We start from the raw sequence: 12,856 nt of genomic DNA, 5'->3' as shown, positions 1-12,856 counted from the left end.
TACCTCGGTGGCGGCCGGAGTTCGATCGACACTCGATCTCGTCCAGTCTCACTGGCAAGGTCCCATCCGGGTCGCCAAAACCGTTACCGAAATCCGGAATAAAACTCCTTAACGCCAACGTGAAGTTAAGAAGCGGGCACTTCGTTTATCGCAGCGCTGGGGACACGGGGGATCGCTCCTCCAGAGGCGTGTCCCGCCTAGTATCAAAATCCATCAGTTTTTACAGACTTTTTCTGTCAGGTCATTGTTACATAAGCTCTTTCCATAAAAATGCATACTGCGCTCGTTCTTAAATTTAACCTTTATAAGGACTGGTCCTTTGATTATGTAACCTTATCAATATTCTTATTTAAAAACAATCATTGGTCAGTTACACTTAGCTCTCCTGACTGGAATCTTCGATACTCAAATCAAGATGGGAAGGGTAAGGGGGTCTCCAAGCAGCAAACCGGTGTCCACGACGGTCTCCTTAGTTTCTTGAAACAGAACATAGGAAAACCAGTAACTTCCTGGTGAGGGTTCTAGGGTTCGCTATTTCCAACTTTAACAATATTAAGGTTCCGATAGTCACACATAACGCAGTTCCTAACGTTTCTACGGCTACGTTTCAGACTTAATGTGAAAAATGATCACGTCCAAAACAGGATTCTGATTAAAGTTTACAATTTATTATATGAATAGAGGCAAGCAAACAGCGCTGGGTGCACCTGCTCTACCAAGGCACACCCCGTCAGGTCTAATTGTGCAGGTTAAGTACAGGTTCTACATACATATTCACTAGATTCCTGAGAAATGTTATACATATTCATTAGTTTTCCCGGGAAACTATTAACATATGTAAATGTCCTTTACGCAGGCGCATTGAAGGTCTCTGGTGGTCTTCAGGAGTCCTCCGGTGGTCTTCCATAGTCTTCCTCACTTGTCCGCTATTTGACCCTCCTCAGGTGATTCTGCGCAGTATGGTCCTTTCCATGTTTTGATACCTTCGTGCTTGTTAGTGTTCTTATTATCTAAGTTCTCATTAGTGGTATAGCACCGTACGGTTAGTTTAAGCTAAATTATCTACAAGGATGGGAACAAAAGGCAGGAGTTCTTATCTTTTCCGGCCTTATCTATTCAAGCAAGGCCTCTACTTGCGTTTTCTTAACAAGATCGTAAATTCATCGAACACTGAATTAAGTCTTGTGATCGCTCTTGGTTCCTTCTTGCTCATCATTCCTAAGTACCAGTCTCTGACAGGCTTAATCCTTGACAAACACCAGTCCTGGGTATGTAAAGTTCCAGAGAGACAATCATTAAGCAATAAGCAGTTTGTTCTCTCTATCAATCCCCCCCCCTTTTTCTTTAAACCTTTGCAACTATAGGATTCCGCTACTTCCGAGAGACCGTGTGAAGTATTTTTCGATTTCTACTTGATGTCTGATTTTATTTCGTTTCCAACTTTTGTAATTCCCTACCTGTTATATGGCTTTTGCAGGAAGCAAGAACTATATACATACTCTCCTACTTCCCTTAGGCCTACGGTTATACAAGATCCAGCAAAACGGTTAAAGATTACATATGCAGAGAGGGTCACATTTCACCATGCGGCCCTATCGTTGTTTTATATTGACACGAATCAGGTTAATATATTTCACAATCCCCCATTTCCTTTTTTATGGTATTGATTCGTGTTTTCATTTTCAATCGTGTTAACGCTTGCTGAATTGGTATCAATCTCGGATCTTCTTTTGTTTTTATGATCATTAGGGAATTGGCCTTTTCTCTTCCAGATTCTGGATCAACAGGTACAGCAGATATCTGCATTCCTTGTATAACCGAATGTATTAGTCTAGTAAAACAAGGTATTAAACATGGAATTATTAACAATCCTCCACATATTCCTAATACAACTATCCCAATTTTATTGAGCCAATCACGGTTCATAAAGTCTCCCCATAATCCCCCTAGGTTAATTCCATTCCAAGTCTGAACTGGGACATGTGCCATTTTCTTCATTTCCGTTACAAGTTCATTCACAGCTTCTCCTTCATCATCGATTTCTAAACAACAATTACTAAGATTAAATTTTCCACACCCCCCCCCCTTCCTGTGCTAACAAATAATCCAAAGCTAAGCGATTTTGATACAAAGCCGTTCTCATCTTGGTATTTTGTTTGGCAATTAATCCAAGTGCATCTCCAGTTTTATTTACTATTATTTCCACTACAGCTTGTAACCTTATTATTCTATTAAGCATATATATTGGGGTCCTATAGCCCCAAGATCCGTCTTCTGCCCATGTAGCTGGATCATAATAGGCAATAATTCTCTCAGGAGGCCATTCGTTATCTTTCCAATTCCCAGTTTGCAGGTTTCGTTTCTGACGTCTTTTTCCTAACTCATTGGCCCCTGCATATATTTGAACTCCTAGTCGCTCTCCTTGATTTATGGGTAATAGGAAAAAACTGGGTCTTATAGTGCCTAATACACAGGACCCTGTCCAATTCTTTGGCAAATATGCATAAGCTAATCTGCCACAAATCCAATAATGTCCTTTAGGGGTTGGCCAACCATTTGGTATATTCGTTCCATTTGTCCAATTTTTAAATTGATTATTTATTTCCAGTGGGTTTCCCCACCTATCCCAATTATTCCGTGTCTCATTCCATAGAAAACCTCCTTCACGCTCCAGGTTACCTACTTGCCTTCCATCATCCCTTAGGTTTTGCCAACAACTCTTCCCAATTACACTCGTTTGAAGCACCCATTGTTGTTTCCTATTATCCTTTCCCACTGTTGTCCACACTTGGGGATTACTTATGTTGCTCTCCATGTTGGCCTCCCATGGCCATCGTTCACCTTGATTTGTTCCTCCGCAAACACAGCAATTAGTCGCTTTTAACGATTTAGCGATATTTTCTGCAAGGTTTACAAATAAATTTTTAGCAACTGTGGGAATTTCATATTTTACTCCTGTCTCTATTTCATGATAAAAGGAGTTAAACAATAATCGATGTTGTATTGATTCTCTAGACTTTTCTTTGATCTGTATATTCAGGACAATGCCTGGGTCCCCTCCTGTCCCATAGATTTTAAGCCCAAGGTAAACTATTTGTTTCTGTTTCCAATTTTCTGGGTTTTTAATAGTTATGTTGACAGGATTACAGCTACGGGTGGTGCAGTTTTTATCTACAGGCCCCGCGGTTATGGAGGCCTGTATTTCCCCACAATGACTTTCGTATCCCCAGTTTTGGGTTGCCCAACACACACACGCCCCCATCCCCTCCTGCCACGTAAGTGGGCAGATTGATATCTTGCTGTTTCAGAGCGCCGGTAGTTTGCATTAATTTGACAATGCCCGGCTCCTGGACATAAGTACTTTGGTTGTTCTGAATAATATTTTCTCCACTCTACACTCCCACAATTTGTGTCTGGGTCGTCGTCAATTGCATCCCATGCATCAAAGGATACCCAGGCGGGTATGGTTGAATTAGTAATTTTTTTACTTGATCCTATTAATCTCCCATTTTGATCATTTGTTCTAATCTCGACCCAATATTGACAAGGGCGTTCCTTTGGATCATAGCATACAGTTCTGTTTTCTTCTCTGCATAGAGCATACCGGGTTTGGTTATAAATGCAGCTTCCAATTTTCTGACCCTTGCAGTCATAGACAGTATGATATACTAAGGTTAGGGAGCTTATTCGTCCCCTTCTAGTGGTCACTATACATTGACTGCAGTTGTTTTCAGTAGCCAGGGTCAAAGAACTCACCCCAAGTAGAACTAGAAGAGGTCTGGTAAGGGCCATAGTGGTCGGCGGTCATAGCCCTGAGGGGTTGCAGCCCTTGGCAGACCCTTTTAGCCGCACCACCGGTTCCCTATCCAGTCTTGCCCTCTTCGTTCAGAGGTGGTCTGTCCTAAACACTCAAGGGATTATAGGGTCAGCTCTTAGTCCAATTTGTGTGCTATGTTCCAAAAGTTCAGTGTCTTTTATAGGTATCTTAATGCTTAAATGATCCCCATTATTGTTTTCCCTGGTAGGAATGAAAAGTTTTTGTATATATTATATAGAAATAGTCATAATAAAATTCCCACAGCAATTTATCTTATATTACTACAACCCTGTTAGTTCGACAACAAAAATACCTTTTTCTTGTTAGTATTTCTAATTGATTAATACGTCTACATCTAATAGAAAAAGGAGATAGTGTGGTCACTAAATATACTTGTTGTGATCCGTTATAATGGATTATATATTTCCCACAGTAATAACAATGACAAATAAGATACAAACTGCACCGGCGACAAATTGGACACAGCTGAGTACTAGCTCGACTCGGGGTTCTGCTGTCCCGCGTCGTCAGTTGGGGTACTCCTCCCATACAACAATGGTTCCTCCCGCGGCCTTAGCCAACGAGCTGGGATTCACTTGGGTCTGGAGTCTGTAAGGATACACAGATACCCCTACCAGTCAATTGTAAGGCCTCTTCAAGTTCGTTTGATGGTTAGTTTAGTTTCTCCTGGCTCAGATGTCATTTTCCACTCCTTCACCGGACCTTTTATTCGCGACACGTGCGTCCATCCTTTTTCAGCAGTTCTCACAGCTGTTTCTGTAGTTAAGAAAACAAGAAAAGGTCCTTCCCAGAGGGGAGATAAGTTTTCTTCCTTCCATGTTTTTATTAGAACCTTATCTCCCGGTTTTAATTGATGAATTGTAAATCCTAGAGGTGGTGTTTGAGCCAACATCCCAATTTCTCTTAGTTCCTTTCATCTTTTCCCGATAGTGATTATATATTCTCGGATATTTTTATCTTCAACTACATTATTCCCCAGAGGCATCCCATGAGAATAAGGCATACCATATAACATTTCGTACGGTGATAATCCAGTCTCACTGTGTGGCTTCGTTCTTATATTTAAAAGTGCCAATGGTAAACATTTTGTCCAAGGCATTTGGGTCTCAATCATTAATTTAGCCAACTGTTGTTTTATTGTTTGATTCATCCTTTCTACTTTCCCTGAGCTTTGTGGATGCCACGGAGTGTGGTATTCCCACTGAATACCTAATGATTGACATAATATTTTTATTACTTTGGAAGTGAAGCGTGTGCCTTGATCAGAGTCAATGTACTGGATTATCCCATATCTAGGTATCAAGCGTTCTAATAGAATTTTTACCACCATCTGTGCCGTAGCCCGTGCTACAGGGTAAGCTTCTACCCACCGTGTTAGATGATCTACTATTACCAATAAATATTTTATCCTCCCTACCTTGGGTAATTCAGTGAAATCAACTTGTACTCTCTCAAAAGGTCTGTATGCTGTTTTTCTACCTCCCGTAGCTACTTGTCGAAACACTTTCTTATTTATTTTTTGACAGGTTAAACAGCCTTGTGTAATTTGTTTTGCTATTTCAAAAATCCCAATACAGCCAAATTGTTTAAGGAAGTGATCACTCAACGCCTTTGTACCCCAATGTGTTTGCGCATGCAAACGTCCCAATAGTTGTCTGGCATACGCTTTTGGCAACATTTCTCGCCCGTCGGGCGGCGTCCATTTTCCTTGTTCTAACTTAGCTCCTATTTTTTTTAATTTTGTTTGTTCTTCAGGGGTAAACTTCTTCTCTCCTTCCTCCCGTCGCTTCTTCACTGGTATCCCCCTTGGTTTGTATTACATTAATTTTAGCGACCTGAGTCCTTAGGGCTGCTTCCTGGGCCTCTTTATCTGCCAAATTATTTCCTCTGGTTCGGTAATCTAATCCCTTTTTGTGTCCTCTCACATGTACTACTGCTATCTCTTTTGGTTCTCTTAATGCCCTTAAAATTTTTACTATTAATTCTTGATGTATAAGATTTTTCCCTTGAGTATTAATTAAACCTCTTTCCTCCCAAATTTTTCCAAAAGTGTGGACCACCCCGTATGCATATTTAGAATCTGTAAATACGGTCCCACTTTTTTCTTTTAGTAACTCCAGGGCCCTGCATAGGGCGTACAGCTCACAGGCCTGAGCTGACCGTGATGGACTCAGAGGTCCCGATTCCACAAGCTTTAAGACCTTATTAATTATTGCATAGCCTGATTTTCTCCTCCCTTCTACCATTCGGGAGGAGCCATCCACAAACAGTATTTCTCCTTTTTCTAATTCAATATCCCTTAAATCTGGTCTCACCTTGATTTGGGTCTCAATTGCTTCTAAACAGTTAGGTTGTAATTCTTCTGATGGTTCCCCAAACAAAAATTGTGCTGGACTCTGAGCAGAGGTCACTTTTAATTCCAGGTCAGGGGAATCAATTAGTATTGCTTCATACTTTAGGACCCGGCTATCCGTTAACCATTTTTCTGCTTTTTGTTGTAACACATTTCTGACATTGTGTGGGGTGTACACCTTTAAAGGAGCACTGAAGGTAATTTTTCTAACTTCCTCTATTAATAATGCCGTAGCAACTAAAGCTTGGAGACAAGCGGGCCATCCTCTACTTACTGGATCAAGTAACTTAGAACAGTACCCTATGGGTTTTTTTATTCCTGCCCAGTCTTGAGTAAGAACTCCATATGCTGTTTGGTTTGACGTATTCACAAAGAGATAGAAAGGTTTTTCTAGATCTGGGAGGCTCAATACAGGCGCTTGTATTCATGTCTTTTTTATTTCCTCCAATTTTTGGTCATCTTCTGTAGACCACTTAAGTTGGTTGTTAGTTAGTTTTTCGTACAAGAATTTTACCTTTTCGCTATAACTTTCAATCCATGGTCTACAATATCCTAATAATCCCAATATTTGCCAAATTTCCTTTTTAGTCTGTGGAGGTCTCAAGGATAGTATCCCAGATACCCTGTCAGGATCTAACTTTTTCCTTCCTTTACTCAGCCAATGTCCTAAGTATTTTACTTCCTGTTCTACAAACTGTAATTTTGATCGGGACACCTTTAATCCTTTTTCCCCTAGGAGGTTTAACAATTTAATGGTAGCTTCTCGGGTCTCCTCTTCAGTTTCTCCTGCTATTAATAAGTCATCCACATATTGCAATCATTTCACCTCCTTGGGTAATGTGAAATCTTGTAATAATTTTTCTAAAGTTTGTCCAAATAGATTGGGTGACTCTGTAAACCCCTGTGGTAGCACAGTCCATCTTAATTGTTGTTTTCGTCCGGTTGTGGGGTCTCCCCACTCAAAAGCAAAATAATCTCTAGATCCCTTATCCAGAGGGCAGGCCCAAAAAGCATCCTTTAAATCTGTCACACTATACCACGTATGTTTGGGAGGTATATGACTCAGTGAAGTATAAGGATTTGCCACAACAGGGAATTTAGTAATTGTTCGCTCATTTACAGCTCTCAAATCTTGTACCATCCTGTATGACCCATCCGGTTTCTTTACTGGGAGGATGGGTGTATTATGAGGTGACATACATGGTTCTAAAGTTCCTTTTTCCAGAAGTCTGTCAACTACAAGTTTTAACCCTTTTCGACCCTCCGTTGGTATAGGATATTGTTTGACTCTAATTGGACGATGCGGATTTATTATTTGAACATTTAGGGGGTCCATTTCTATCTTTCCAATTTCCCCCTCCCTATACCATACTGAAGGGTTAATGGCTTTTTCATCTTCTTGTGTTAGAGTATATCATTTAATCTGCAACTTATCCCCTTGACTTTGAATGCCTAAGTTTAATTTCAAAATCAAATCCCTTCCTAATAAATTGTATTCCGCTTCAGGGAGCAAAAGTAAATCATTAAGGCAAATTTTCTTTTCTGTTTCTACTTCTACATCTTTTAAAACAGGTACTTTAAAAGGTTCCCCTTTTGCTCCTACTACTGACATATAACCCTTCCCTTTTTCTATTCCTTTCGGAAGTCTTTGAATAGTGGATTTTTCAGCCCCTGTGTCCACCAAAAATAAAACTTCCTCCTTATGGGGACCAATTAATAATTTTATCAAGGGCTCCGTTGATGTTGAAGTCCCCAGAAGATATAGCCCCTGACACCCCTATTCTTCTTTGAATATTTTTTCATCGTGTTCCCGCTTACGACAGTTCCTCTGAACATGTCCTTTTTTGTTACAGTAGTAACAAACTGGAACTGTAAATCTTTCTCGATAAGGCTGTCCTCTGGGTGTTTTCTCTATTCCTTTTTCTCTTCTCTCCCCGGACGGGGTCTTATTTTTTTGACCTTCTCTTACTGCTGCTACAAAGACCTTAGCTTTTGCTTTTTGTTTTTCCTCATCTCTCCTAACATATACTTTCTGTGCTTCCCTAAGTAACTCTTCTAATCCTCTTTCTTGCCAGTCTTCCAGTTTTTCTAATTTCCTTCTTATGTCCCCCCAGGATTTAGCCACAAATTGTGTTCTAAGGAGTGCGGTTCCAGCTACTGTATTCGGATCAATTCCAGAATACATTTGTAGACTTTTCTTTAATCTTTCCAACCATTCTGTTGGAGATTCACCTCTCCCTTGTTGTTCATTAAAAGCTTTATTAATGTTTTGCCCTCGGGGAACCGCTTCCCTTATTCCTTGTATAATTAATGTTCTTAAATCCCTCATATTCTGTCTTCCTTGGGCTTGCTGATGATCCCGGTGGGGATCCACATTTGGCCATTTTTGGTCTCCCGGGGGTCCCGCCTGATTCTGTCTTTCCCAAATTCTCATCCCAGCTTGCCTAATCATTCCCTTCTCCTCAGCAGTAAATCAGATCCCTAAAATGGACTGTATTTCTTCCCAGGTATAAGTATTGGGGCCTAGGAATTGGTCTAGTTTTTCAGCTACTCCGAGGGGATCATCCAATAGGGTCCCCATTTCTTTCTTAAAATTTCTTACATCTGTGGTATTTAATGGGACTGCCACAAACCCGATGCCTCCTTGATTGCCTCCGAGGGGTACCTCTCGTAAGGGATATAAAGAAGCTCCCTCAGATACGGCAGTCCTACTTCTGGTACATGCAGCCGGAGGTAGTTCTAATTCCAGTGCTATTGGTGGTGGAGGCAGGGACAACGGTGGTACTGGTGGGGGTACTACGGCCACCTGAGGGGGAGCCACCGCCGGAGGTAGATTGTTAAGGTATGGAGGCGGCAGGTTATCTAGTGGCTCCCATTTATCATCTTTTTCTTTCTCTTTTTCGTTTGTATCTCCTTCTTCTCCCTTAAACTTCTCATCTGTTTTTAATGTAAGTATTGAGGCTGGAAAAGGACATGAAGTCCTGATCCATAATCCTGCATAATCACTTTCCTCCTGACTAAAAGGTTCCTTTGAGTTAACATATATATATATATATATAAAGCCTGGCAAATCCAGTCTTCAAAGGATCCAAAAATGGGCCAAAAGACATGTGGTCTTAAAGGCTCCTTTGGCCATTCAATCATGCAATATTGAATCAATTTTAATTCACTTTTCCCTTTTCTGGGGCCCCTTTCATTCCAATTTTTAATCATTACTCCTAATGGACTTTCTGATGGTATATCTGGTAATTTGCTCCCTTTCTTCTGGTCCTTGGTCTTCGATTTTGTCTGACCCATCTTAGGAATTTTACTGTGGCAATTCCTACAGCCCTTGGTCACCGGTAAGAGTGTCTTGCAGGGGGGTTTTAGGACCTATCACCCACCCACGAATCCTATAGGAGTCACTTCGGTCCTTCACCGGCCAAGTCCCTCGCGGGAGATTGGAACCGCGGTTAGAAGACCTCCACAATCGCTTCGAAACTAAGTTTCGTCTCAGTCACACTCTTACACACATACAGGTGACCGAATCCCACCCAACCGAACGGTATACCCCTTAAATACTTACGACTCCGTCGTCTTCGTTCGGATCTTCGCGCGCAGAATTACGGGCAAAATAAACTGCTGCAGCCGGCAAGGGAGCTCAAAAAAATCAAATTCTTTGCTTGCCCCTATTCAGGTTCAGGATGGCGTTAGTCCCGACCCGACCCGATCAGGAGCCACCAAATGGTGGGGCGCCCCTCCTAGATTAAGTCAGAATTCAGGAACTAAGACCATCCCGGACGAGCCCCCAATTGTGAAAAATGATCACGTCCAAAACAGGATTCTAATTAAAGTTTACAATTTATTATATGAATAGAGGCAAGCAAACAGCGCTGGGTGCACCGGGAGCCTCTGCTCTACCAAGGCACACCCCGTCAGGTCTAATTGTGCAGGTTAAGTACAGGTTCTACATACATATTCACTAGATTCCTGAGAAATGTTATACATATTCATTAGTTTTCCCGGGAAACTATTAACATATGTAAATGTCCTTTACGCAGGCGCATTGAAGGCCTCTGGTGGTCTTCAGGAGTCCTCTGGTGGTCTTCCATAGTGTTCCTCACTTGTCCGCTATTTGACCCTCCTCAGGTGATTCTGCGCAGTATGGTCCTTTCCATGTTTTGATACCTTCGTGCTTGTTAGTGTTCTTATTATCTAAGTTCTCATTAGTGGTATAGCACCGTACGGTTAGTTTAAGCTAAATTATCTACAAGGATGGGAACAAAAGGCAGGAGTTCTTATCTTTTCCGGCCTTATCTATTCAAGCAAGGCCTCTACTTGCGTTTTCTTAACAAGATCGTAAATTCATCGAACACTGAATTAAGTCTTGTGATCGCTCTTGGTTCCTTCTTGCTCATCATTCCTAAGTACCAGTCTCTGACAGGCTTAATCCTTGACAAACACCAGTCCTGGGTATGTAAAGTTACAGAGAGACAATCATTAAGCAATAAGCAGTTTGTTCTCTCTATCAATCCCCCCCCCCTTTTTCTTTAAACCTTTGCAACTATAGGATTCCGCTACTTCCGAGAGACCGTGTGAAGTATTTTTCGATTCCTACTTGATGTCTGATTTTATTTCGTTTCCAACTTTTGTAATTCCCTACCGTTATATGGCTTTTGCAGGAAGCAAGAACTATATACATACTCTCCTACTTCCCTTAGGCCTACGGTTATACAAGATCAAGCAAAACGGTTAAAGATTACATATGCAGAGAGGGTCACATTTCACCATGCGGCCCTATCGTTGTTTTATATTGACACGAATCAGGTTAATATATTTCACACTTAACAATCCTATACGTTATGCTTCACAATTTTACTTCTTAATCAAACCTAACTCTTCTACGTGATTAAATTTTGATTTCTTTACCAGAATATTTGCAACAGCTGGAGCCCAGCAGGAACAGGGGGGGCATGGCCCGACCCCCCCAGCGCCTCACCTCCTCCTCCCCTGGGCTCCCTCACGGCCCCTCGCCCCGTGCAAAGGGAGCGCAAACGCAGCCCGGAGGGCAACGGGGACGGACGGCCAGTGTTCGTTCAGCCAGTCGCGCGCCTAACGAGTCCTGCCAGCGAGTCCGCTCCGGGGCTCAGGCCCCCCCCCCCCCCCGACGCTCCCCCTGCCCCTGGGACACCTCTGATAGCATATGTCCATACATTCTGTATGGCACGTCTAAATATTTGGATGGTTTTAATGTTTTGTACCAGCCGTGGAAACTGGTTTGCTGCTAGGTGACTGTAAAAGTGAGATTTGGTAAATAATTATTAGAAATCTTACACTAACACAATGATTGAAACAGTAGACAAAAGTATAGCCAAGCAGTTAACTAGCAGAGGTAGGTACTTGTAAGTTTTGCAGTTCTTTGCTCTTAGGACTAGATGTTCCTGTGCACTAGATGAGAACAATGCTGAAACTGACCACGTGCGATTGAAACTGTGTTAAGCTTCAAGATCAAAGAACAAGGACAAGAATAAAGACTTCAAGGACAGCCAGCAAGAACTTCAAATGGGCCGGTGGTCGCAAAAGCAGCCCTTCGTCTCAAACGGATCCTTCATTGCGCATGATTGGATGTAGGCAGTACTGTGATAATCGGTTGCCATCATTTTTATGTATACGTATACTAATCTGATTAATATGCAATTAGTTATTCTATAGAACCTGTGTGTGCTAAACCTGTGGCACGCACGCTAGGTGGAACTATCCCCCGTGCATCCAGCGCTGCAATGAAGAATGCCTGCTTTCTAAAACTCCAAAACGAGCCTTAGAGAGTTTCTTCGACCGGCTTTTCAGTATCAGAGGTACAAGGGAGGAAAGGAGAAAAAAAAAAAAAAAAAAAAAAAAAAAAAGGCAGCGGTGTGGGAAAGAGAGGGGGCCGGGCAGGGCCAGGGAGGGACCGGAACACAGAAGAGGGGAGAGAGACAGGGCCCCGAGGCTCACCACAGCTCTTGTTCTTGGCGCTGCCAGGAGAATTGGCCAGTTCAGACGCTTCTTTCTGCTCCTCTCCCGCTCCCCTCCTCTGCTGTAACTCCGGCTGCACGGCTGTCCTCCTCCCCCTAGGAGAACACGTGTCTCACAGGTCTTGCAAGACGAGGCTTCCTAGGCACAGAGCCTCGCTCGCTCGCACACTACGTGGCCGTACGGCACCGTCGGTGCTGCATACGGACCCTGCAGTGCACCTCGGCAGTCTGACCTGCTGCGGACTACGAGGAGGGATCCTTCCACACGTGGAGAGGCAGGCTCTCTCTTGCCTGCAGCGGGAGGCAGCTGCCGGCCGGCCGGCCTTCCATTTCTTCTTCTCTACCTTTGTCTGGCCTCTCCAGCTTCAGCCGCAGCAGCTCCTGCCCACAGCCGGTAAGTGCCCCGCCTGTCCCTTTGTGCTCCGGCGCCCGCGCGGAGAGGGAGGCCAGGCAGAGACAGCCCACGCAAGCCTGAGGCTGCTGCAGTCAACGGCATCCCCAAGGGAGGAAGAGACAACCATGCCCTCAGCGCAGCCTCTGCGAAAGAGAAGCATCGACTCATTACCGCAGATCGCCCCTGGCCAGAGCCCCTCCTTCTGCAGAGGCTTCTGGAGATGCACTGAGGGCCAGCTTGCTGCCCTCACGACAGGGCTCGGGGGCTGCCTGCGGCCA

General features: G+C 43.1%; 2 protein-coding genes and 1 long non-coding RNA gene across 5 annotated transcripts in view; 1 reads left to right on the top strand and 2 right to left on the bottom strand.

The window, feature by feature from the left end:
• Positions 1-1,614: 1,614 nt before the first annotated feature.
• Positions 1,615-9,547, bottom strand: LOC115348698 (endogenous retrovirus group 3 member 1 Env polyprotein-like). Its single transcript, XM_030031761.2, is given in 3 exon segments — positions 1,615-2,085; positions 2,087-4,594; positions 6,154-9,547. Coding segments are annotated over 2 exon segments (1,638 nt in total). The 5' UTR covers positions 3,263-4,594; positions 6,154-9,547; the 3' UTR covers positions 1,615-1,623.
• A 740-nt stretch (positions 9,548-10,287) lies between these two features.
• Positions 10,288-11,719, top strand: LOC121233693. Its single transcript, XR_005933658.1, has 2 exons — positions 10,288-10,319; positions 11,623-11,719. It is a non-coding gene; the product is annotated as an uncharacterized LOC121233693 (long non-coding RNA).
• Positions 10,599-12,856, bottom strand: part of MSH4 (mutS homolog 4) — an 85,268-nt gene continuing 83,010 nt past the window's right edge. For all 3 annotated transcript variants that reach the window (XR_005933657.1, XR_005933656.1, XR_003925903.2), the window contains 3 exons: positions 12,418-12,721; positions 12,165-12,280; positions 10,599-10,639 (listed from right to left, as the gene is read on the bottom strand). The gene's annotated coding sequence lies outside the window, so the exon portion shown is untranslated. The remainder of the gene's footprint in view (positions 10,640-12,164; positions 12,281-12,417; positions 12,722-12,856) is intronic.

Source organism: Aquila chrysaetos, chromosome 12, assembly GCF_900496995.4.
Source record: "Aquila chrysaetos chrysaetos chromosome 12, bAquChr1.4, whole genome shotgun sequence".
Taxonomy (NCBI): domain Eukaryota; kingdom Metazoa; phylum Chordata; class Aves; order Accipitriformes; family Accipitridae; genus Aquila; species Aquila chrysaetos.
Note: the sequence above shows the minus strand (reverse complement) of the source record. Positions and strands in the feature narration are given on the sequence as shown.